The sequence below is a fragment of the Fundulus heteroclitus genome, unplaced genomic scaffold (assembly GCF_011125445.2).
Source record: "Fundulus heteroclitus isolate FHET01 unplaced genomic scaffold, MU-UCD_Fhet_4.1 scaffold_92, whole genome shotgun sequence".
Classification (NCBI taxonomy): Eukaryota; Metazoa; Chordata; class Actinopteri; order Cyprinodontiformes; family Fundulidae; genus Fundulus; species Fundulus heteroclitus.
In genome coordinates this window covers 548639-575933 of record NW_023397384.1, presented here as the reverse complement: position 1 = coordinate 575933, position 27295 = coordinate 548639, and the positions used below count along the sequence as shown (strand labels likewise).

Here is a 27295-nt window from a genome sequence, read left to right as displayed (position 1 = left end):
GGATGATTAAATGAATCATTTCAGGTCGAACAAAGGTTTTCTCGGCCGCCCTGGTGGTATGTGGGGGAAATACCGTACTTGCAATTGCAAGAGCCCTCGGCCCGCACACACTGGCTCAGAAGTCTCGTGCAAGACCGCGAGAGTCGGTCTTGCTTTACGGCGAGAACTCCATGTGTTTTTGCCCTGCCATTCACTATATGCACGCGCAAAAGCAACAAAAAAACGCGTGTTAACGTCAAATAAACATGCAAGCATCTCGAGTTTATTATTATTATTATTAATATTATTTTTTATTTATTAAATTTTTTTAATGTTGGCGAGGCGGTAGCGTCAGTTTAGCGAGGCAGCCGCCTCACCAAGATAGCGCTGCAGGAAACCCTGATGTTCATACCTTCACTGTGTTAGTCATTGGTTGTAGCTACTGCCGTTTTTTCGACTTTTCGTTGCGTTCGCCTGTCTGCTAAGCTCAAAACAACCGCGCCTGGCTTGACGGAGAAACCAGAACAGCTGAGCTTCTTTATGACAGTGCACTTTTACTTTCGCCCTCTGGGGGGAGCCTCGCTGGAAAATCAACCCCGGTTGCATAGTATACCTTTAAAGTAAAACAAAATCGGAGCCTGTTTTACTTTAGTCAGAGATTCAAAAAGCAGAAAAGACAAAGCGAGGTCAGAGTGAATTAACTGGGCACTCTGCAGCTTTTTCAGCCTCTACCTACTGCGGCTCACTGGGAAGAGAAGTTGCCTTGCAAATCGGGAGAATGTGGGTTCAATTCCATCTCCCTCCTTCCCATGTCGATGCCCTCCTGGAACGCACTTAACCCCGAGTTGCTGACTGATCTGTGTATCAGTGTATGAATGTATGCACGTTTTTGACATGCTCAGATCAGATAGATTTCCATAGCTACAGCGGCTCCAATAGCTTTTTGAGCAAAGGCCCAGACTTCCAGCCAGGTGGGCGGTACCCAGGTGACAGGTCACGACACAAGGGAAGCTCGTAGGGGCCGCATCTCAGAGCTGATCTTGGAACCATAAATGCTTGTAGCGTTAGTTCTGTTTGTTAATTGACAATCCACCAACGTGACAGACCAGACGTCAATCAGTTCAAAATACCTTGGAGGTGCTTTCACACTCCCAGAGGTAGGTGAGTGGAGACTGGCTGTCCGGGTCCATGTTGGGGTCATAGGACTGCTTCGCACTGAGCTGCAGGTCTTCTGTCCTTGACCACACCCGGTGGGTCCCTCCTTCGATGATGGGCTTCAGTCTGACAAGAAGGAAATTCAGCAAAATGTCAGAGAAGTAGTGAGAAAAATGTGTTGCTGCAGGATTGACACATGAAACCATCCATTGAGTAAACGGTGCGATAGGCGACATGGAAATTTAATTTTGGCACCACATCAAGATACCCGCTGAGGAAGTTTTCAACTTTTTCTTTCAGACAGATTTAAAATTGGACTAAAGTAGTTCACTTCTGCTTTCAGTGTTTTTACTTATTCTCTTTTAATCTAATAAAAAAACATTTTCAATCTGTAATGAGGCTCCAAGAAAGGAACACCTTAAGCCAAGGAGCCAAGCTCGTCTCTCCTTCTTGTAGATTTCTTTTTCTATAAAAACCAAAAGACACGTAAACCTAAATCATGTGTTTTTTTGGACTCACTTAGCGGACATGATACTGAGTTGCAGCCTGGCAGCTTTCCTCAGCGGCACGCCTTCGTACGACAGAGAAAACACTAAGCAATAGTTCCCTGCTGCCAGAGCCATCTTTGGCAGCAGCAGCTGCAGCCGCCGCACATCCACCTCCGCAGGCAGCCGCACGGCTTCACTGGGACGAAACTGAGGCTCCAGCCCGGGGGGTAAAGGGCTCTCTGTCATCACTTCGTCTCCGCAGGAGGACTCTGAGAACACCTGCCAGAGGTACTGAGCTCCGTAGCGCACGCAGCCCTTCAAGTCCACGCCGGCTTCCACCGAAACAGGCTGGGAACGCCAGATAACCAGGCGGGACTGAGAGATCTGCACCTCCGGCTCCTCACACTCTAACACTCGGATGTTTACCTCCACCTGGGCCAAGACCCAGCTCACCAGGTTGCTGCAGTTCACCTGGCAGGGAACAGAAATGCAAATGTAGTCAAAAAGCATGAGAGCATATCAAGTTTTTGACTTTTAATATTTCAAGATAAACATTATTTAAATAGTACCTTGAGGAAATGTTCCTACCCGTAGGAGTTTTTTTTTTCTTCACATTTTGTCACATCACAAGAAAACTTCAAAGTATTGGGGGGGGTGGGGGGGGGGACTTTACGTCTCACTGTGTGTAGCTTGCCAGCATAAATTTAATCGTCCTGTTAGACGTCAGGAGGGTTTTTAGAGAACATTAGTGAACGAACAGCACAGAACAGCAGACAGATCAGGGATGAACTTGTGGAGTGTGATTAAACAATATCTCCAGCTTCGAAAATCTCACAGAGCTCTGTTCAAGCTGAGCGGATTGGGTTGAAGAGCATTTCTTAGAGGAGGAGCCACCTGATCAACTCCATGGTAACTCTGGAGGAGCTGCACAGATCCACAGCTCAGGTGCACCAATCTGTCAACATACAACCAGTAGTGGTGCACGGCACAAATTTGGCCTTTTTGCAGAAAAAAAAAAAAAAAAAGAAATTGTTGAGAGAAAGTATTCGAAGTCTCTTCGGAAATTTGCTAAAAAACATGTAGGAGACCCGAATATATTCATATATGAATATGAATATATTATTTAGTAACTGAACCAAGGAGTATAAATCCTGTGGAGGCTGACTCTTGAATGCAACACAGGTGGGTAAATGAATGGACGAGGAACAGGTGTGGTTCTGTCTGAATCCAAGGCCCTGCGAGAAAGTACTGCATAAACCCGGGATCACAGAAAACTAGAATACTAAAATGACTACAAATGTAAACATAGGAAAATCGCTAAGAGGGATATATTTAAATATACCAAATTAGTCTCTGAGTCCATCAGATTTTTGGCCTGCAAGTGCAAAACATTATCTGTGTCAGAAAACAAACACTGCAAATAACCCTGGACGCACCATCCCCACAGTGAAACATGGTGTTGGCAGCATGATGCTGTGGGGATGCTTTTCTTCACCAGGGACAGAGATTAGCTTGGGACTCTCATTTTATTTTATTTTGTGGTGATGTATGATTCTGTGCTTGTGTTCAGGTATTTAGTGTATTTAGGGTCTGAATTGTGTTCCTTAGATTCTCTGTGCTCTGTTTAGTTTCCATGTTTAATTGTTGTGTTTACTGCAGTCATCTTCATGCATGTTTCCCCTCACAGCTGACATTCATTCTGCTAATCAGAGCCTTCTGCATTCAGTCTAGCAGGAAACCTCCCCAGCATCCAGTCTCTCAGGCATTCTCTGCTGGTTTCGACTGCTGTGCTCCGCCCCGGTTCCTGCTTTAAGTAGATCCTCGTTGTTCCTGGTTCCGCTCGTCTCTGTAAGTTCCTTAATAATTATCATTAAGTCATCCTCCCTCACTGCGCCTGCTTCTCCCCTGTATACATTTAGCTCAACCTGAATGTATACAGGAGATAGTCAGAGATGATGGGAAGGTGGATGGAGCTAAATGTTGGGCTATCCTTGAAGAAAAGCTGTTAGATGCTGCAAAATATTGGAGACGGGGGCTAAGGTTCACCTTCTAGCAGGAAAAGAACCTTTAACGTAAAGCCAGGCTAACAAGGGTATGATTTCAATCAAAACATATTTATGTTACAGTGGCTCAATCAAAGTCCAGACCTGAATACAATTAAGACTGCATGGCCAGATTTGAAAAGCAATGTTCAGAGTTCATCTCCATCCAATCTGAGTTTGAGCTGACATGCAACACAGAACAGGAATCTAAAAAGTGCAATTGACCCATTTTCCTTACCCTTCACACTTCTGCAGCTTTTTAGTAAATAAAATCCCAAAAAATGTAATGAAGTTGGTGACTGTAAGGTGACAAAATGGGAAGGAGTTTAAGGGGTTGTAAAATGTTTTTGTGCCATCTTTAGATGTCAATGGACAGAGAACTGTTTCAAACAAAGAGGTGCACATACTTGGACCAAAAAGTGTCCTGGATGGCTGTACTTATGGCGCACGGTGGTGGTGTTGGTGTGGACCGTCACGGAGCCGTCCCCAAAGTCCCATAAGCAGTACACAGGGCTGGATTTGGGAGTAATGGAGGCAATCAATTTGATTGTCTTGTTGACGAAGGTGTCCTGCGGCACTGCGTAGAGGTCAGCCGACTTCATCAGGGTCTGCACTTGTATGCGCTCCGTGATGTTCTGACTGCGTATGTTGTTGATAGCCCCCAGGTAAATGATCAACTGGCCCGGTTCTTCTGCAGTGTAGTACACCTGAGGTCATTGAGACAGGTCAACGTTCGGGACGGTTTGCCCACCCTTACAGTTACGTCAAAGACCGAGATATTCATTGTGTGAGCAACCAGACCTCTTTGCCACGGCCTGGGGTCTTGAGGTGGTGCAGGTCAAACGTCCACAGGAAACTAACAGGGTTGCCCGTCACGATCTCGGCTACATACAACCTCTTCTCTCCCACGGGGATGGCTGGGCTGATTCCGCGGATGGAGAGCCCAGTCACTGGCTCCATCACTTCAATCCTGAGCTTATGGATTACGCACTTTACCTGGTTTGTCATTAAAAAAAAGAATGTTTTACTTAATTTTTCATGAGACTCACAATCAGAAACAAGAACAATCATAACAGCATTTTAAACTAATACTGTAGCTACACGGGAAGTAGAAACGTATTAAAATGGAGCGGTTTCCAGCAGCCTGTAATCTGCATCTAAATCACCCTGAAATGACCACAACCTGCTCCTCTGGTCCCACTTTAATAAAATGCTTTCAAACACAAAAATTAGTCTGTTTGGCTTCATTATTTCTGCTGCTTTTTTTTTTTTTTTTTGCTTTTTCATTTTATTTTTTTACAAATATGGTGTGGAAATTTGCAGATTTGTGGATCAGCTGAACATAAATGCACCTGTAAAACTAAAAAGTAAGGCTTATAAAGACATGTATCACTTGTACATACAGTCCTGTAAAAATGATTTTTCCTTTTCGTTTTTGATTTTTTTGTTACACTTGTTTCATATCATCAAATGCAATTTTTTTTCTACAAACAAAATCAACGTAAAGGCGACATTTTTTTGCTGTTTTTAATTTGTTGACTCATAAATTAACTGTGATTAACCTTGTTTCCTGGTAAGAGCTGAATGATCGAAAGAAACTCAGCAACCGTTGAGGAACAAAGTCACGAACGTCCATCAGTTCGAAAAGGGTTTCAACGTCATTTCTAGGACTTTGAGACCCCAACTGAACCCTAGTGAGAGCCATGATTCACAAATATTGAAAACATGGAACAGTGCCGCACGTTCCCAGGAGTGGCTGACGAAGCAAAACCACTCCTTGAAGGCATCGACAGCTCATTCAGGACAAAACATGGGAACTCTTTTGCCTGATTAGTTAAGTGCACTCAAATCTATGCTGAAATATAATTGGATTTCTGCTGTTTTGCCCGATTTGAAAAGGTTGTTTTTATTCTCTTCCTCTAAATGTTCCCCCTGACAAAGCATAAATACATCGATTCTCTTGAAGTAAAAATGAAGCTGCCGTATTAAGCACTTATTAATATTTTTTTCTAACATTTTTCTAAGATTTCCAAGAAGCTATCCCTCTGGCTTTGAGGCTAGTTTTGATCTTAAAACATCGGTATGATTATTTTTCCCTTTCCTTTTTACTAGTAATCTGCAAAATGACTCCCAGAAAATGAAGCTCCCAGTGCCTAAAACAGCATGTGATGAATCACATGCTGTTTATTTTACCTTCTCTGTACTTTTACAGCTGTTATGTCATATTTCCGTTCAGACGATGCTCTGGCCTAAAAAGCAAGTCAGTATGATTTGATTTTGCTAACATGTACTGCTTGTTATTAAGAATCCATATCTCTTTTTTAGCATGCAAGCATTTATAGAAATGTATTTCTTTTTTAAATGTTGAGTCATGGCCTTTAATTAAATGTGTAAATTCATCTCGGCTACTTCTGCAATATAACGAGAGACTTGCTCAAATGCACTGCAATACAAACACTACAGGAGAACTGAACTGGATTGATTCTATGCGTGATATGAAAGAAAAACGGTAGAAATCTGTAACTGGGCAAAGTCTCTTTTCCTTGCACTGTGGGATACGATTTTTCAGATTTTTACCAATCAAAATAATCCAATATGAAATAAATTAATAGTGTATTGAAATGATAGGCTTGGAGCTGTTGTAACGTCATAGGAGATCAGGGTCACACAACAACAAAAGATACCGGTGGTTAATTACATGCAGATCCCGTTAATCTCATCCAGACCTTTTGTTCTTGTTTATCAAACCTCCATTAAGTTTGACTTTCCACACACTAATTTTTTTTTTTACAAATTTTATGACGTTTTGTGCAACGCAAGGTGTGAGGTGACCAACTTTGGCTGCAGTTTTGCAGAAGACATTAAACACAATAATTGTGATCTGGAGATGTTTCCCTCCTATCCCACTTTTTTTACTCTTTATAATGATGTTCACAATAGAAGAGAGAACATATTGGTTGGTGGCAGGCTTTCTCTGAGCAGCTGAAACGCTCATCCATGTAAGTTCAAGACATTGAAAGCAAATCTCCAAGGCTGAGGTCTTCAACATGGTGGTCTTCCCTGTGGGGGGGGGGGGGGGGTGGGGGGGGGGTCGCAGGGAGATTGTACTGCAGGGAGGGACACGAGATGTAGTCCTAAAGCTGACCACTTTAGTTGCTTACGTTCAGTCCCCACGCAAAGGAAGAAACATCATCCCCTGCAATTGGCACAAGGGATATTATGTTCTGCTCCAAACCCTGACTGATCATAGCTGATTCTTGCTGTATTATTTCTGCCTTACTTCATTTTTTTGGCAGTGACAGTCAATAATTACAGCAACTCTCTAACCAAGTTAACTCTGCATTGGAGCAGCATGTTGAGGCTGAAGAAACTGGTGGGGACAAAATACTAATGGCGTTCAGGAGAAAGGGTACAGAAGTGTCCAGAACTTTATTGGTGAGACACAATTACAATACTATGTAGACTGGTTATGCACCACTTATATGTATAAAGATGTTCAGGAGATTAAAAAAAAAAAAAAAAGGTTTTAAGTAGTTCAAAATCCTTTCAATGAGAAACAGGACTATCCAGATTTCTCACTGACTGTACGCAGCTAAAAGAACTACAGCGCTGCCTCTCCACCACCTGGATCATAGAAAGCTGCTACGTTTTCTGATTCTTACAGAAAGAACCAATTTGATTGCAGGATGTGGGAAATAAATGAGTTCCATCTATCACTCTTATCCAGGCGATGCAGTTTTGAAAATACAGTGTTTTAGTTTACTGCAGGGTTATGCTTACCTGACTCCGCCAGATGGATTTGCTCCGCATATCCATCTGGAAACCTTCCGTTGAAGTAATTTTGGGAAGGGGCGAAAATACTGGTTAGCTGATTGGCCTATGTTGGTGATAGACGGGCCAAATAAACCAATCAGATCAACGAAGCATATGACGTACTCGTCAACATGCTTCGTTGTCGCTCTGTTACGAGCGACGACGAAAACACAACCACAAGCCAAGCTACTCTTGCTGCAGCAGGTAAAGGCTCATTAGCTCAGCAAAGAAATACTCTGTAAGTCCGATAAAACTTGCTCGATAGCCGCGCTAACGCTAGTTTCATCGGCTGAAGCCGCCATGTTCTTTAGACTGAACTGTCGCTCCTCGTTGCGTCACACCTCAACCCGCCTCAAAGCCAACGCTGATTGGACGTTCGTTTGGTGAATGGCTCCAAATTTTCTTTAACGGAAAGTAGCCAGACTGATCTGCGAGTGAAACCTTGAAAGCTCGCGAGATCAGGATGGTCTCACGAGGCTAGGGTTATGCATGAGATTGATTTCATGAAATAAAATGTAGTATTGGGTTGCCTAAAGGCATTGTCTGAAAAATAAGTGGATCTGTATTGGGAAATACAATACTAGCTATACTGGGATAATTTTGATGTAAATATTACATAGCACTCATCAACATGTTATATCTGGGAATTATATATTTGGTACTTTTGGCATGACTGGATGCGTTATTTTTATTGTTAAAGACAAAAAAGCATTTTGGGTAAATCTTCAAAGTACATGATTCAATGTGATAATATGTGATCCGAAGCAAACTTCTAAAGACTATCTAATGCACAAACATGAGAAGAGATGTGTTTTAGATAAAACAATCTGCGTTTGTATTACCTGGTTGTATGCGATCAGTTTCACCATGTAAGTGTCCACCTTGTCGAAGGAGTGCCTGTAGGTTTTGTTTGGCAGAGGGTAGATTGTGGAATCGCTGCTGAAGGTGAGGTTCAGATGGACGTCCGTACCTCCGTTCACAAGAGGGGTGAACTCCACCTCTTCGTTAACTGCAGCAAACACCTTGCTCGCCTTCAGGTCCACCGACTTAATCCCATCCTGGACAAAGAACTCTCTGGAAACGGCTTCGCTGCTGACGTCGTTGGTGGCATTAAGCGTAACGATGGTCATTTTTGGCTCAGTAAAATTCCAAAGGATTTGCCTTCCTGATTGAGTTCTTCCTCCAGCCACCCAGGTCCACCTGACGTCAGTTCCCGTCGTCAAATTCCCCTCTAAAGAGGTTTCAACCCCAGTTTCCACATATCTCCGATCTTGGTCATTGGATACTGAGAAACTTAACCCAGAAATGATATCTTGTACTTGGATGATCTCCGATATGCTCTCTGAGCTAACTTGATTAAAGACCTTCACAGAAACGTTTTTTCGGCCCGGACTATCGAAGGTGTAGTTCAACCAAGACTCAGCCCACTGTAGAGTCCTTCCATCCACAGTCCACTGATACTGCAGATCTGAACCTTTCACCATCTCTACTGTCAGGCGTGTTGAAACTCCGGTGGCAACTGGGTTTTTGCTGATCATTAGATAAACATCTGCTGGCCGCTCAACAAAATAGATAGTTTTGTTGACCAGAAGCTGACCCAGGAGGTTTTCTGCTCGTAGAGAGATGTCGCAGGGTCCTGGCTTTGAGAAATTCAGCTCCACTATTTTTCCGCTTGCGTTGAATGAGCTGTCAGGATCCAGCTCTCTGACCACGTTCCAACTAAACGTCATGTTGGTGCCCTCCTTCAATCCCGCTTGAAGGCGGAGAATACTGTTTGTGGCGTAGCAACATCTCTCCAGTGCTGTGTTCCCACCTCCTTTGATGTCCTCTGCCAAAATCTGCAGACCCTCCAGCTCCCGTTGGACAAACAGGGAGATGCTTGCGTGTTGTGTGCCCACGTCATTTTCTGCTATCACCGTGATGTTGAAGGTGCCGATGGAGCGAAAAGTGTAGAACATGGTGTGGGTCCCTGGGATCGAGGTGCAGCGGTCACACAGAATCCAAGAGTAGCGTACTTCGTCTCCCTCCTCCTTGTAGGCCTCAAAGTGGACCGAAGTGTTCAGAGGGACATTTACCAAGCTGGCGTTCACTTTCAGTCTCAGGATCGGCGCGAGCACAGTAACCAGTGAAAAAGTCTCATTCTGACTAACACTGTTGGCAGCTTCCAGAGTGATATTGTAGATCCCAGAGACGTTGTATGTATAGAGGATACTCTGGCCTGTAAGCACATTTCCATCTCCAAAACTCCAGGTGTAGGTGACATCAGAGGCCATGGACGAAGCTGTGAAAGTGTAGGGAGCTCCCCGGGTCAGGTTATTGTGCTTTGTCCCATTGTGACGGATCAGGATCGGTCCAATGGGCACCAGAACGTCAATAACGGCACTGGCTTCATTAGCAGAGATGTTGTTGAAGACATTAACAGTTACCACATAATGACCTGGCCTTTTATACTTTGTTAAAACATTTCCAGAGCTGTGCATGAGGAATGGACCTTCCTCTCTGCCAAAGTCCCACCGATAGCTGTAGTTGAACTCCGGCTCAGCTGTCACTTTGAAATGTACTTCCTCCCCAACAGCGTAGTGTGATTTTTCAGGGACGAAGCTGATGTTAGTCAAAGCCGGCTGCACGCACACCCAGTTGAAGAAATTAGCCTTGGTGGCCTTGTTGACTCCACTGGAAAGGAGCAGAGAGAGGTGGTAGTTCCCACTCGACTGGTAGGTGTGTGAGATGCTGGGGTTGCCCTGTTGTGTTTCATTGGGGCTCCCATCCCCAAAGCTCCACTGATAAAGATGAATTGTGGCGTTGCCGGACACCCAGGCCTGAAAGTTGACTTTGGTCCGCTCCGGCACACATCCTGAAGGCTCCATCCTTATGACTTGGAAGACAAACACATGAACCTGGAGGAGCGTCCAGCCAGAGCTCACTGCGTTCATGGCGGTCACATTTACTGTGTAGTTGCCCTCTTTGACGTAGCTGTGCGATATGCGAGGTTCGGATGTAGTGTAGATGCTCCCGTCCCCCATGGAGAATCTCCACGTGATGTTGTTACCAGAACCGAGGTGCGCCGACACCGTGGTGGGGCTTTGCAGCTCTGTGGGAGAGGAGCTTTGAGCCGTCACGTCCTCGATCTCCTCATACACAAAGATCTCTGCGCAGGCCGACGTGAAGCTGATGGTGTTGTTCACCGATACGCAGACGTTGAAGGCGCCGCTCTGTGAGAAGGTGTGTGCCACACGGCGGCCTTGCTGGAGGGCAGAGCCATCCCCAAAGTTCCAGTCGTAGTGAATGCCGTACGGCGAGGGCAGAGGATGGGCCTCAAAGTCAGCCGATCTGCCCACAAGCAGGAACGGCGGCTCCGTCTGTATGTCCACACGAGTCAGGATGCTGTAAACGCTCATGTTGATGCTCTGGCTGATGTTCTGATACCGATTGGATACCGACACCAGCGCTGTGTAAATACCTGTGCACAAAGAGGGTAACAAAAGAGAATGAGTTGAATGCTTCAAGGATACTTTGTGCTGGCTTACCATCATCAACATATGTACATTGGCAATTAAAACCCAGCTGGGTAATGGTGTACGGATTTACACAGTAGCATTTCACAAACTACAAAGTTTTGCACATTGCAAAAAAACTGTCTAATTACGCTTTTTTGAGAGGTTAAACACAAGGCACAAAAATTAAGCTGATCAGCCGATATTAAGGCTGTTGCATACTTCACAAAAATTGGTTCTCACTCCCCAAGGTGCGAGAATAGTTGTTTTATAATCAGCTATTCAGCCATCCAGTTCCACCCTGGACCTCTTAACATACAGCCTCTGTAGGTTTTATGCTTGCCAAATTTTCCTGAAATCAACAGCGTTCCCTTCTCCACGTGGCTCAAAACTCTTGACGCACCCAAACAGAATATAGGTAAACATCTTAACAAAGGGAAAAGTGAATAAAAAAAACAAAAAAGAACACTGACCGGTTTCCTAATGCTTTATGTGATGTCACCAGAGACAAAGAGATGGCAAACCTTTTTATTTTAGAATTGCATATTTCAGCTCAATTAAAAATTTAAATCTGATTGATTCAATAGAAAGGTTTAAACAGTTGCTCTACAGACTTCAGCTCTAGTTGGGCTTGTTTATTTGACGGGTTCAAGAAAGGAGGCCATACCTGGCTGAGAGTAGATATAGGTGATGTTTTTGCTCAGGAGAATTTGATTAGGAGAGACTGGACAGAGGAGAGAGGGAGAATATGGAGGCTTTGACTCAAATTCCTCATATCCGCCGTCACCAAAAGACCATCTGCAGAGGAAAAGACACGATGAAAGGTCAACAAAAGAGGATCTAGCTTTTTTTTTTTCCATTTGATCCCTAAAGCTTGATGATATGAGTGACAGTTTGGGTACACACTAATATACACACTGGACTGGAAAACGTGAATCTTTTCTGACAAAGGGTTTAATGACGGAGTTTGAAAAATGAAGAAAGGAAAAGCAGAAACTTGAAGAGTATTTAGAATAAGAAGACAGGAGTGGAGGGGGAAAAGAGAGTGAACTCCAAAGAAGAGAGCTTAGGAAGGGGAAAAAAGGAGTAAAAAAGTGGGGGAAGAAAAGAAAAGTGCTGGGGAAACAGTTGCACAGAGGGGAAAATTCTTGTCAGCAATCTTCCCTGACCACATGGTTATAAATTTAAGGCTCTGTTTTGACTGCTGTGGCGCTATTACGGCACACAGGAAGCTTGAAGTTGAGAAATGAATGGAAAAAGAGACACAGATTGGGGAGACGGACAACTTATTTACTTCATAAACAGTAAGAAAAATCACAGGACATATCTACAAAAGCTGTAAATCATGTTTTCATTGACCCTTCCCCAATGGATCGTACCGGAACGTGGCTGGCACAGACATGTCCACGAGCACCGAGGTGGTGAGAGTCTGATTGGACCCCTGAGGGACCACATCTGGCACCCCCTTCACTGTGAGGTTGGTCATTGGCTGCAGTTGGTCCACGGTTATGTTGAAATGTTTCGTCAGCGTGCTGACATGGTTCGTGGCTGTCACCTGGAAGAGATGCAGGACACGTGCAACTTTAATATTATGATTAAAAAAAAAGGTAAATGCCATTTTCAAGCATGAAATGTAATCAAAACTACGACGTAGATTGAATTAAAGTGATTTTTTTTCACTTTGGTTTTTGGCATAAAATATTTTGACAATAAGGTAAAATTTACTGATTATTTAATGCCATTTGGTAAAAAGGTATCTGTCTAGATAAACCCAGGTGATCGCCTTTATTCTTGACTTTTCAGCAATCTCTTATCCTGATCATGCAAGTAGAGAGACAGCGCACAACCCACTGTATTGAGTCATTGCGTAAATGAGAAACAAGAATAAAAATAAACCTCTTACTGGCCAGGACATTTCATTGTTTATAAAAACACAAGTGCAGAACTCCTAGGGAGTGCTCGTGGGTCCCCCCCCCCCAAATTATTTGTCTATAGTAACCGTCGGCTACTACAGTCAAAAAAAGTTCTGCACAGAATATATGTCAAGAACAAGCTGCAAGAACTCGTAAACCAAGGCAGTAAAAACCGATAAATGTAATTTTGTCCCTGGGAAAGAGACTATGCACTGGCCTTTACTGTCCTGAAGAGATTCAGCTTGCTAATATGTGAACTGCACCTTAGGTGTGATTATGAATTAGAAACAAAAAACAAAACTAAAAATTGCACTGTCCTAGGAAACTAATTCTGCTTCATTTCTTTATACTTTATTTCCAGAGTCATAATCTTTTAAATTGTTTTTATATTAACATCTCTTCAGGCTTTCTGAAAAATCTTTTTTTTTTTAGTTTTTTTTTTAAGATTATGCTTTCTACTTTACTTGTGTGCACTCTAATGCCTGACGCAGGGTTCCTATAACATTTCCGTTTCAATGTTCAACACAAAATGTTTAAGCACAAGGCAACAGTATATCTTCTCTTGTCCTCTCATCCAGAAGGCTTCTCCATTTCTGAAAATGGTTGAAGGTTACAGGCTAATAATTGTAGTTAGAATAATCACACTAATAGAGTGATTGAAGTCACCAAAGGACCAACTTGGAGATGAGTTACTGGCCCTACCCGCTGTTCAGTTCAATATTTGGGTCGATGTTGCCTGTATCCTCAACAATGCTGTGTGATTTGTTTGGATCACATGTCCCAAGGTGTGAATTTTTGAAAAACTGCCTGGGGAGACAATTCAGGGCTGCAGAGAAGGTGTTAGAAAGACGAAATCTGAGGACTCCTGCTCCATTTATTGTTGGTTTTTCATGTCTAACATAGATGATGCCTGCACTCCTCTTTCAAACTACCTTCCTTGTCTAAAATACACTGCAATGTACTAGAAAAAGGTCATTACTTAAATACAAATTACTGTAACAAAGCCCCTTACGTTTCCAGAGTGTTATATAAATAATGAAATAAGATCTAATGTCTGAAAATTCTAACTTTTCCATATTCAGTTTTAATTTTCAATATTTATCCTGACTTGGAAAATACTAAAATCAAATTCCATGTTTTTCCTTTCAAGACAATATTTAATTTATTGGTTTAATTCAATTCAATTTTATTTATATAGCGCCAAATCATGAAACATGTCATCTCAAGGCACTTTACAAAATCAAGTTCAATCATATTATACAGATTGGGTCAGATTATACAGATTGGTCAAAAATGTCCTATATAAGGAAACCAGTTGATTGCATCAAAGTCCCGACAAGCAGCATTCACTCCTGGGGAACCGTAGAGCCACAGGAAGAGTCGTCTGCATTGTACATGGCTTTGCTGCAATCCCTCACACTGAGCAAGCATGAAGCGACAGTGGGAAGAAAAACCACCCATTAACGGGAAGGAAAAACCTCCGGCAGAAGGTTTTCAAATCAACTTAACTTTAAAAGGTCCTAAACTCAAATGATGAACTAGTACTATTATTATTAATACGTTTAATTGAAAGGGATAGAACCAAAAAAATTGTTACAATTTGATGGGCAACCGATGCCATGTTCATTGGTCATCTAGCTAATAGCTAATTTGCAGACTAGGTCCCTAAGACAAAACAAATATAAGCAGTAAGATACGAACAAGAAGAACATACAGAACATGTAATGCATACTATATACAAAGGTTGTGCAAAAATTGCTCAAATGTTCACTAGTTTGAGTAGATTTGAACTATTGTTTTATTTTGTTGTTGAACTGTTTTAGGTCTGTGAAGGTTTTTAATTGGGCAGGTATGGTGTTCCAGATCTGAGGTCCTTTTACTGTGAATGAGTTCTCTGCAAATGTGGTTCTATTTCATCCCTACTGACCGCCAGAGGCGGTGCTTTAAGCACTGAATGATCATTCTTGCGCATGCGCAGGTCGAGTACTAATGACAACAAAGTCACCTGTGACCTGCCGGGGACCCACGTGACTCTATATAGTCACGTGGCACCCGGCGTTCAATCCCTTCGTTCTTCTCGCGCGCAGGTATGGTCGTGTGAAGCTGACTGCTTCTGTGTTTAGCACGTGCTAAATCTAGCTGCTTGTTGCTGGTAGCCCAGTGACCGGGTTTGGTCGGAGCTGCGGGTAAGTTTCGCCCTCCAGGGGCTGCACAAGCTGCTTTCACTTTACCAGATTTGCGGTCGCCGCGACATGAACTGGTAAGTTTTGTTCTTTTCTCAGCAGTAGTTTACTGCTCGCGCTGAGTTACCACGGTAATTTTGTGGTTCTTTTTACTCACCAGTAGCGTTGCTGCTCGCGTTGAGTTCTCTATAAGTTTATCTGACTCAGCAGTAGCGTTTTCTGCTCGCGTTGAGTTCACTATAAGTTTGTTTATCTGACTCACCTGTAGCGTTTTCTGCTCGCGTTGAGTTCACTATAAGTTTGTTTATTTGACTCACCAGTAGCGTTTTCTGCTCGCGTTGAGTTCACTATAAGTTTGTTTATCTGACTCACCTGTAGCGTTTTCTGCTCGCGTTGAGTTCACTATAAGTTTGTTTATCTGACTCACCAGTAGCGTTTTCTGCTCGCGTTGAGTTCACTATAAGTTTGTTTATCTGACTCACCAGTAGCGTTTTCTGCTCGCGTTGAGTTCACTATAAGTTTGTTTATCTGACTCACCAGTAGCGTTTTCTGCTCGCGTTGAGTCCACTATAAGTTATTTTATTTGACTCACCAGTGGCGTTTTTTGCTCGTGTTGAGTTCATCCTTAGTTAACAAGCGGACTCGCTGGTGGCGTTTCTGCTCACGCTGTGTTCGAAACCTCTAAGGGAGTTTTCCTACAACAGAGTCGCCGGTGGCGTTTCCTGCTCGTGGTGACTTCTTGTTGGTGGCGGGCTGATCACGCCTTTAGCATTATGATGCTGGAAAATTTGTGTTGCTCGACCTGTCTGGCTCCGCTTCAGCCCGACGACGGGCATGATTTGTGTCCCTCCTGTCTTGGTGTGGAACATCTCCGGGAGGCGCTGTCGGATAACGCCTGCCCTAACTGCTCCGTCATGCCCCGGTCGGTCAGACTGAGTCGGTTGGCTGCGCTGCAGCAGCCTACCGACTGGGCGGGCGCTGCGCCGCATAGTCTGTTGCCACCGGGAAAGACGATGTGCAAACGGCCAACTGTGGCTGCACCTTTGGTGCCGCCAAAACGAGCCAGACAGACTGATGCAGGGAGATTGTCCACAAGAGTGGATCATCTCACCTCGGAGCTGGCCGAAATGAAGGCCCTTCTCCAGTCCTTTCAGGCTGGGGGTGATGGCAGCGCAGCTCTCCCTCCCCAGCAGGATGAAGTGTCAGTCATGGATGATGATGATGATGCTATTTCTGTGGCGGCCTCTGGCACCCACTTCTGTGAGGACCTCCAGGAGCTGGGCTCCGGGGCCTCCGGGTCTGATTCCATTGCCTCCCAGGAGGATGCGGGGGAGTCTGTGACAGCCGCCATCCGAACGGCTCTTGCCCGTTTAAATATTGATGTTCCTCAGACCCAGCCTGCAGCTTCCAGCGCCTTCTTTAAGCGCAGTAGATCAGAGACTGCCTTTGTGGTTCCTCCCTCTGGGGAGTATATACGGGAGCTGCATGCTTGCTGGTCAGACACCAAGGCGCTTTCACGTCTGACAACAGATGGCAGGGTCCTGGCAGCTATGCAGGAGGCACCCAGGGTTGGCTTGGGGCAGATGCCAGCGGTGGAACCTGGCATTGCCTCTCTTATTGTCCCACCTGATGAGGTTTTGCGGCCCAATGCGCGTTGTCCGCGCCCTCAGTGTCGCATTACTGACGACCTTCTCTGCAAGGCCTATGACTCTGGGGCCCGCATGGGCCGGATTGGGAACTCTCTCTCCCATCTTATGTTGGCCCTGTCTTCCTCACTGGAGTCTGTTCCACTGGACCACGCCTTGCAAGGCCTGGTTGATGCATCTCTGCAGGCCTTTGCTCTCATGACTAGAGAGCTTGGACGCACACTGTCCACGCTAGTTCATGCTCGCCGCCAGGTCTGGTTGGCGCAGTCGCCTCTTACTGATCCTTGTAGGAGAACCCTTCGGGCCCTGCCTGTCGTTCCGGGGGAACTTTTTGGCTCTGCAGCACTGGAGGCATTGGACCGTACAGCTCAGGCCTCTAGAACAAGGCAGCAGCTGGCAGGCCTTCAAAGACGTGATCGCCAACCTGTCCGCACTTTGGCAGCTGCGGGTCCTTCGCGGAGGCCTTCACGTCCATCTCTTTCCCTTGAGCCACAGGGGCTGGTACCAGCCCAGACATCGGTCCAAAGGCCTGCCCCAGGTCACGGAAACCAGGCTCAAGGCCAAGCTGGGGCAAGGTCATCTCATTCCTTTCGAGCCACGCAGTCTGGTCGGCGTCCTCCCAAGCCTTCAAGGGGCCGGGGGGCCTGCAGATGACGCCTTAGGGCCTGCGGTCGGTTGTTTTACCCCAGGACAGCTCGGCTTCTGGGCTGCCCACACCCCAGATTTGTGGGTGTTGTCCACACTGTCCAGGGGGTACCGTGTTCAATTCCGCCGCAGGCCACCCGTCCCTGGCCGGGTCAGGATGACTGTGATCCGCGACCCGGTGAAGGCACAGGCACTAAACCAGGAAATCTGCACCTTGCTGGCCAAGGGCGCTATAGTGCCTGTGGACCCCCTGCGGGATCCAGGGGGCTTTTATTCAATATATTTTCTGGTTCCGAAGAAGACGGGGGGCCTGCGTCCAGTCTTGGACCTCAGAGGCCTGAATGCGTACCTGAAGGTCATGCCTTTTCATATGCTGACCATCAGGGAAGTGTTGCAGGCAATTTCCCCGGGCGATTGGTTCACTTCAATAGATCTCAAGGATGCCTATTTTCATGTTCCAATCGCTCCGCCACATTGGCGGTTTCTTCGTTTTGCCTTTCAGGGGAGGCACTTCCAGTTCAAGGTCCTCCCGTTCGGACTTTCGCTGTCTCCCAGGGTGTTCACCCGATGTGTCGCAGCGGCCCTCTCTCCTCTGCAGGCACAAGGAATAAGAATCCTCCCTTACCTGGACGACTGGCTCATTTGTGCCGCGACACGGAACCAGGCAGTCCGAGATACCCGGTTAGTGCTCCATCATGTGGGATGTTTGGGCTTGCAGGTAAACATGGAGAAAAGCAGTCTTAATCCCTCACAGCAGACTGTCTTCCTGGGCATTGCCATGGATTCTGTGTCGATGACCGCTTGCCCGTCACCCCAGCGGGTGAACAGCGTATTGAGCATCCTTCCGGAATTCAGGCGTGGCATGGCACCACCTCTTGTGCGGTATCTTCGCCTTTTGGGCATGCTCACAGCCGCATCCGCCGTAGTGCCCTTGGGACTGCTGTCATTGCGGCCCCTCCAGATGTGGTTGAACAGCTTCGGTCTGGACTCCACACGGAACACTCATCGTCTCAGACGACTTCGGGTGGGGCCTCAGTGTCTTCAGTCTCTGTCCCAGTGGAGGGTCAGGGCGTTTATGACGACAGGAGTTCCGCTCGGCTCCCTCCCGTGTCGTCGGGAAGTTGTGTTTACGGATGCATCCTCCACGGGCTGGGGTGCAACCTGGCGGGGCCAAATGGCACAAGGGACATCGTCCCAGCGGCAGTGCAGGGAACACATCAATGTCCTGGAATTGCAGGCTGTACTTCTGGCTCTTCAGAGCTTTCTCCCAGGCTTGCAGGGAAAGCATGTGCTAGTGAGGTCAGACAACACTGCTGTGGTTTTTCACATCAACCACCAAGGGGGTACCAGGTAGAGGAAACTGTTGTGTTTGACTCAACAGCTGCTAACCTGGGCAGCTCCATACTTGGCCAGCCTCAGAGCAGCCTACATCCCCGGGCCAGAGAATGTGCCAGCAGATTTTCTATCCCGCCAGAAGCCGCTTCCAGGAGAGTGGAAGCTTCACCAAGAGGTAGTGGAGGACATCTGGAAGGTCTTCGGCAGGGCGGACGTGGACCTCTTTGCCTCAAGGGACGCATTTCACTGCCCCCTGTGGTTCTCCTTGGACGACAGCAGCCCTCTGGGCCACGATGCGCTGGCACACGACTGGCCCCGGACCCTCCTTTACGCCTTTCCACCGTTCAGTCTGCTTTTTCAGACTCTCCTAAGGGTACGCCAGGAAGGGCACAGGGTTCTGCTGGTAGCACCCTTCTGGCCAGCGAGGACTTGGTTTCCTCTACTGCACGAGCTCAGCTCCGGCTCGCCAATGCGTCTCCCCTGCAGGACGGATCTCCTCTCCCAGCTGGGGGGTCAGATTTTGCACCCCAAACCAGACCGGCTCCAGCTCTGGATTTGGCCCCTGCAAGGCCGGGGTCCCCTTTCTCGAGATACACTGGGTCAGTAGGGCATACAATGGCTAATGCATGGGCGCCATCCACACGAGCTGTCTATGATAACAAGTGGGCTCTCTTTGCAACCTGGTGCCGTAATAAAGGGCAGGACCCGGTGCAGTGTTCAGTCTCTGACATACTGACCTTCCTGCAGGAATTGCTGGATCAGGGGCGGTCTCCATCTACCTTAAAAGTATATGTAGCTGCCATTTCCTGTCGGCATGTCGGGCTGAATGGTTGCACAGTGGGCCGAGACAAGGACGTTGGGCTGTTTATGAGAGGTGCTCGGCGTTTGCATCCACCCAACCGCCCTGTGGCACCGGCATGGGACCTTTCTCTGGTGCTTGAAGCTCTTCGATCCCACCCATTTGAGCCCCTGGCATCAGCAGACCTCAAATGGCTCTCACTGAAGACGGCGTTCCTTTTGGCGATGGTTTCAGCAAAGCGTGTGGGTGAATTGCAGGCTCTCTCGGTGGCCGAGCCCTGCTGCCGGTGGAATCCTGATGGGTCAGGTGTCACACTGTGGCCTGACGCAGCGTTTATTCCTAAGGTGTCACTGGGGGCGGACGGTAACCAGCCACTCCATCTTGCTCGGTTTGATACGGGATGCCCCTCCGAACCACTGTGCCCTGTTCGTGCCCTTGAGGCATATATCAATGTCACGGCATCCTTTCGAAAGACAAATAGCCTTTTTGTTTGCTACGCCGGCTCACGGAAAGGTCAGGCACTTTCTAAGCAGTGACTGGCACACTGGGTTGTGGATTTGATCTCCAAGGCTTATGCCTTGCAGGACCAGCCTCTGCCGATAGGAGTGAAGTGCCACTCTACAAGGGGCATGTCGACATCGTTTGCTGCCATGACTGGGGTGCCGTTGGATGTTATATGCCGTGCGGCCTCCTGGAAATCACAGAGTACCTTTACTCGGTTTTACAGGGTGAATGTGGCTGCGCCTCATCCCCTTCAAAGAATTCTGGAGCAGCATACATCTACAACACGTTAGGTGAATATTGCTGATTCCTCGTGACCTTGTTGACATAAGTCATCCAGTGCTTAAAGCACCGCCTCTGGCGGTCAGTAGGGATGAAATAGAACGAAAGTTACTGCTGTAACTACGGTTCTATGAATCCCGGATGACCGCCAGAGTGCTTGGTCCCTCGGAATCTCTGCTTTTCACGAGAAGATTGAGGGATTGAACGCCGGGTGCCACGTGACTATATAGAGTCACGTGGGTCCCCGGCAGGTCACAGGTGACTTTGTTGTCATTAGTACTCGACCTGCGCATGCGCAAGAATGATCATTCAGTGCTTAAAGCACCGCCTCTGGCGGTCATCCGGGATTCATAGAACCGTAGTTACAGCAGTAACTTTCGTTCTACATTTGACTGGTCTGCAGTCACCACTGGCAGCGTGTCTCTGGTAGTGAGACGCTGCCAGAGACGTGGTACCTCGGGTGCCATATGTTTGTATCATGTTGCATACAATTTTAGGAGCAAAGTTATTAATACATTTAAAAAACAATTCTAAGAAAGAATATTTTATAAAATTCTCAAACTTAATACATTGTGCTTTTGTTGAATTCTGCAGGAGTGACTTCGTATGAACTTTTGGTCCAACACTTTTAAAGCCTGTTTATAAAGAGAGACTACACTTTTCATTGTAGACTGGTTAGCCTGGGCCCAGACAGTGATACAGTATGAGAAATCTTATCTTGAAGTCACTGAGAAACACTGACCATTTGTCTGTTCAACAGCTCTGCAGCTTTCTCTGGAGTCTTTGCTCATACATAGATGACCATGTCATCAGCATACAGCTGGCACTCAGCTTTTGCACAGATATTTGGGAGTTTATTGAAATTCCGACAAAAAAGCAATGGTCCCAGGATTGAGCACCAACGACATTCCCTTTGTCCCTTTTTGATGGTGTCTGTTACATAGATAGTAGCCATTTCAGTGGAATATTTTGGCCTGAATCCAAACTATTTTGGATGGAAAATATGATTTTGCTCAAGATAATCTATTAATTGTTGTGCCATAACTTGTTCTATCACTTTTTATTGCATTTGTAGAGCCGGTTCCAAATTAATACTGTGCATTTCATTTTCAAAACGAGGCATATCATTCTTCCAAATTGCTTTTATTATTTTAGGAGTTACACTTTGAGAAAGATACTGCAGACTTTTTCTGTTAATTTTCTCACTATTAATGGTAAGTTGTGATCTGATAGTCCTGTCATAAGATTTTATGTTTTTGTCTCACGTTCTGATTTATTTCAATAATGGTTTTGCTCGTTTGGGTTATTCTTGTTGGACCTATTAGTTGTTGTAGTATATACTTTGATTTTACTGCTTTAAGTCTTTGTTTCCCATGTTTGTCTAACCATTTTACATTCATAGCGCCAAACAAAAATTTATTTTCCTCAATTTCTCTAGCTGAATCTATGAAAAATAGTTTTTCAAGGCCAAAAATGTGATTAAAAAAGCCCCATCTTAGCCACAATCACAGATGGAGAAAGACAAGGTTCTGCATCAACGGCGTAACTACAGCAGAGTTTGCACATGCGACTAAAACTCACTGTGAGCTTGTAGATGGCAGCGTTCTGGTAGATCACGTTGAGGACACTGTTGAAGTAAGTGAAGTAAGGCTTATCGTCCACGGTCCACTTGAATGTGGGATTAGAACCTTTAAGCACCGATGCAGTGTAGCTCTGAAACACAGACAACACTCGTGTTTAGTAAATCATATATGGTCAATCAGCACAGCAGTTGGCCAGGAGACACAAACTTACCACCACTGACTCCATCAGGACCCTGTGTTCTGGGTCTGGCTGCACCACCAGCCCTTCCAGTGGTTCTTCCAGGTGGACAACCACAGACAGGCTGGCTTCTGTCACGTTGTTATGGGCCTCCAGGTCCACCTGCACGGGACCTCTCTGTTCCTCTACTCCCAGACCCAGATCTAGCACCGCGTACAAGGCAGGTTCTGAGACTTCGACCGCTGACCCAGACCTCCGTCCAGGCTCACAGACAGTTGGCATGTGCAAAAACTCAGCGGGGCACTCAGACTGGAAGGTCACGCTATGACCGCTGCCTCGGCGAGACACCGTCGTCGCGTAGTGAGACTGCACGCGGAGTATGAGCCGGGTGTTGTTGGGCTGCATGTAGAGGGTACCGTTATTTGGAGGAGGATGGAGGATCGTCAAACCGAGGGGGGGTACTACTTGGATTGGACATGATGCTGAAGAAGGGTATGACGGTTCAGTGGTGGAAACCTGTAGTTAAAGTTTGACTCATTTATTATGGTTTAAACAACAATAATAAAAACGCACAAATTTGCTTTCAGATTAAGTTATACAGTAATAAAACTACAAATGTGTCTGTGAAAGACTGCCCTTCAGGCCAAGCATTCTTATGGGGCCTGTTTTTGCAGGTATCGTCTGTCAGTTGCATGCTGGGAAATCACATGCAAATTGATGACTTACCAGCAGGCTGTAGAGTCCAGCCTGGGGTAGACCAGCAGACAGCTGGGCTCCCTGCAGCTGGGTCTTATTTTGTCCCACATACAGCACTCTGATCCAGCAAATTTCTTCCTCCAACCAGCCTCCCTTCCCGTTCTTCACATCCTCCTCCACGTTCAGATATGGGATATCTGCGGACCGTCTGGTGTTATTCATCCAGAACCACTCCGATAAGTTCAGGGCTAAGACCGGCTGTCGCCACAGCGACTGTGGAGAGGACTGACACCGGAGAAGAGATGACGGGCCACCGTCGTGCTGCAGAGCGATAACATCACCAGGTGAGACCAGGATGTCCTCCAGCTGGTCTTGTATCTGCAAGAGAATCCACACATTAAAGTTATAAAGAACCTAAAAAAGAAATCAAACAGAGCATGAAGGCAATAGAGGGTCCTCTCACCAGTGCATGTGCTCTTCCTGCTGGGAGAGCAAAGACAATTTCATTCTGTAACGTGTACAAGGGCCTTGACGTCCCAAGTGGCAGGCGGTGACCCTGGGTACAGTTAGTACAGGAAGATGGGTGGCATGGATTGGAAAGGACCAGGCAACGACTCTGGAAGGGACACCACTGCTCTGCTGGGGGGCATGACGGTGGATCTTTGGTCATTGTGTGGCTGGGGACACAAACAGCCACTGGAGCGCATGCCGGACCTCCACAGCCTGAAACAGAACACATATTTTCATTATTCTCTAAGGGAATGTACAGCAATGCTAACTATGCTACATCGGGAACAGCTAAAGATGTTTTAAAATGTCATCTTGGAGTTTTGTAAGTTAAAAATCTGACTTATAAGGTCAAATGTTTGCAAAAACCAGAGACCAGAACTCTTAAACTTAGACATATCTTTGTTGTCATTCAGATTTTCATAAATTAACATATACCTGGACAAGATTTTGTTGAAATAGCTCAAAGTGCAGAAAAAAACAGCAACCAAATTTCTATTTTAGAGCCCAGTCAGAAATTCAAAAATTATATTTATTTCTTAACCATAAACACACCGGAGAGGTGTCACAACAACAACAATCTTCCCTGAGGAAGTTATTACTGAGGGAAGAGGACTCAGAATTAGCTCTCATAAGTATCCCAGAAGTGTTAAAACATGAACTCAGAGGAAACGAAAAAAACTTTAAGAAACTATTTTAACATCTCATCTGTTTGATCAGGCTTCCAAAACAGAAAGCTAGATTTGGGGGGGGGGGGTTCTGCTCATTTCTCTCTCTCACCGTTTCACACAATTGTTGCTTTGGTTGTCTCAACCTATTTTTCAGCAAGGCTGAATTTAGCACTGCTCTGTTTTGTTTTTATTTGAAACTATAAATTTGGAAATTTTTGCAAACTTTTGAAAAAGAGTAGAGGTAATTGTCCACTTTCTCAAGGAAAAATACAAAACAACATCTGCAAGTAATGCTAACCACGGAAACTATGCTAAAAGTTCTAATAGAAAAGACGAGACCCTAAAAAATGTCAACTCCAAAACATTTTGTCTTTGTTTTAAGCAAATAAAACGTTTGACCACTCTCGGCAGATCTTATCTTTATCTTAGAGAAAAATCGGGCTGTAGATAAAACTGACCACAAATCTCTGATCATTGCGTCTATGTTTATAATTTCTCTGACCGTGACACATCTATGCTGGTGTATCTCTGTGGTCCTTTGCATAAATAGTGTTGTGTGACTGTAGAGCTCATAAAGGAGATGATCTTGTTTATTGAATCTCCTTCCTTCCTCTCCAGTTTGGTCCCGTTCACACACTTCCTTCCAGTTCATTTACTTTAACTTCTTTAGACAGCCGTGGTCAGCATAAGAGAATATGTGTGTAATTGGAGGTGTGGGCTCAGGTGGTCTATATGTGTGTGACTGAGAGTGTGTGTGTGTGATTTGTTTAAACCCTGCTGGTAAACTCTGCAGGAATTAGTCCAGTGTGTTCCAGCGTGTTTCTGTGGATGACTCACTGGGTAGCAGCAGGTGCTGGCCGGGGCATTTGGGTCTGTAGGTCTGGAATCTGACGTGGACTTGCGAGCTAAGCTCCTGGGTGACGATCTCCAAAGAGGACAGACGGCCTGCCTGAACAAAACTCATCGCAGGAAACAACAGCATCTGAGAGTGGAAAAAGGTAGTAAAAGTTGATATTTTTTTTTAACAAAGACAGTTTTAAAACAACCATGAATAAATAAAGAAATAAAAATCCTTCTTTACCTCTATGGCGCTGCTGGGAGGTTGTGGAGCTTGGGAGGTTGTGAGCTGAGAGGTTAGAAAAGGATGATTGTTGGAAGGAAAGACCCCCATGCCCAACATGTACACTCCGGCATCAGGAACACGCACTACGGAGGCAATAATAGAATACAAAGTTATTTATTTATTGTGGTACAATACCATACAAGTGCTTTGCAATGAACAATTAAGTTAAAAATTTTAATTCAAACATCATGTAGATTCAATACACAGTGTGATACATTTCAAGTGTTATTTTTCAGGCCTAAGTCTTAAAGCTAATTGGTTTTTCCAGAAATGAAACGATGTTATGGTGTTATGACGTTATGTTATGGTTATACAGCAGACAGTCATTAACGTTATCTGAGTGGATGGACAGAGAGGAGGAGAAAGCGCAGTGGCTCTGATGGTTGTTGGTCCTGTTTATGGCTGCCATTGAAGTGGGGATAATTATGGTTTGATTATTGGATCAGCAATTATTACCCTCTACAAGGGGGGTAAACCACAAAAGGTCATTGCTATAGAAGCTGGTTGTACTGAGCGGTGCATCCAAACATATTGCGAAGTTGAGTGGAAGGAAAAAGTGTGGTAGAAAAACGTAAACAAGCAACAGGGACGACCACCACCTTGGAAAGAATGTAAGAGTTTTGAAAGAGATTTACAAAGCGTGTGGGGCAGCTAGAGACAACGCTTCCAAAGCCACCACACACCAAAGTATACAGGATATGGGCCACAATTGTTGCAATCTTTGTGTTTAAGTTACTTTTGAACTTATCAAAGCCTGCTGGGCTTTCTTAAGCGGAGTTACACCCTGGTTACTTCCCTTTCAAAGTATCATCGATGTAGTAATTCATTCTAAGGAACCACAACCAATTAAATGCTCTGCAGCAACTTGACATATTTTTTCATAAAGGGACATTTCTGTATTAAAAATCCTCCTTTGTTGCTGTTACATAATAGTCTAATTTTTGGAGAGACATTATTTTAGATTTTCATTAGCTGTAAGCAATGATTGTTAGCACAACAAGGATTAAAAACTTGAAACATATTATTTTGATTGTAAATAGTATATACAGTATATAAAACAGGTTTTATTTAATTACTGAAATAAATATAAAGGTGTTTTGATGACATTCTAATTTAATGAGATGCATTTGTGTCTTGTGAAGCACTACTAGTGGAGAAATGAAAACTTTGTATTCACATACACAATGATGCGAATGCTCTATTATACTAACCAACCAGATTAGCCATAGTCCTACACAGATGTTAGGTTTCAGATCATTTTGGGCAGCAGCAGCATTTGGGCTTATATTCAGAGCCAACACAACTTTTATGCTTTGTGACTATTTCTGCTGCATGTTCAGAAGCACCCCAGCTTAACCGGGAAGATTTAGTTACACAACTTCCTGTAGAAGCAAGTCCAATCAGATACCAGGAGCAAAAGTTCTCAGCTGCTTTTGCCAGTCATCTATATTTCTTTTCATAAATACCTGATAATGATCAGAGATACTATGCTCATATTACCAAATTCAGATTCACCTCTAAAGAGAAACTTGGAAGAAATGAGAAGCAAACGTTTCTTAGAGGCACCTCACAGAGACACAAAATCTCTGAAGCAGAAATGTAAACAAAAACAAGACAGATGAAGATGATTCATCTGTTTACTGCAGAGTGACACAACTACAGGCAGATTGATTAGACCAAACAACACACCGTGAATGTACCAGGCAGACAAATCAAATAAGAAATCTGCAGCCCACATCACACACCGTTGTCCTTTCTTCAAAGGAAATCAGCATGATGCCGATATTTCCTGATGGTTTAGAATTGCTATTTAAACATGCAGCGGCATGTGCAGGGTGTGTTATTATAAGTTATTTTATGAGAGTAAATAGGCCAAGAATGGCACACAAAAAATACCCAGAGGCTCTATGTCACAGTCTCCAGGCATTTTATTTTTCTATTCTGTTTCAGCATTTCTTCGTTCATCATGTACTTTAGGTCTCGCCTTATTCAGTTAATTTTCCTTGGCTAATTATTGATTGTTCACTAGGTGTTACACCTGTAGTTTATGTCAATAGCCAGACCTCCCCCACAGTATATAAACTCACTGGTTTTCTTAGTTCTTTGCTGGTTTCTTTTCTTTACTTCTTGTTTCTCGTTGCCCGGCATATTCTTCATACAACATAGTACGTTCTGTATATTTTTCCTTTTAAAACCTGATCCCTTCACCACTACCTTCAGCCTGTTCTTTGGTCCTACCTAAACCGAATCAAGGGATAAATA

At 45.1% G+C, this 27295-nt stretch overlaps 1 protein-coding gene across 1 annotated transcript in view; it reads right to left on the bottom strand.

Moving 5' to 3' along the window:
• Window positions 1-27295, bottom strand: part of pkd1a (polycystic kidney disease 1a) — a 91213-nt gene that overhangs the window by 27352 nt on the left and 36566 nt on the right. The window contains 13 exon segments of the mRNA XM_036134812.1: window positions 1110-1260; window positions 1654-2093; window positions 4072-4371; window positions 4466-4660; window positions 8320-10937; window positions 11639-11769; window positions 12351-12526; window positions 21857-21988; window positions 22070-22552; window positions 22763-23110; window positions 23196-23455; window positions 24748-24892; window positions 24992-25116. Of these exon segments, the coding sequence (XP_035990705.1) occupies window positions 1110-1260; window positions 1654-2093; window positions 4072-4371; window positions 4466-4660; window positions 8320-10937; window positions 11639-11769; window positions 12351-12526; window positions 21857-21988; window positions 22070-22552; window positions 22763-23110; window positions 23196-23455; window positions 24748-24892; window positions 24992-25116 (5504 nt within the window).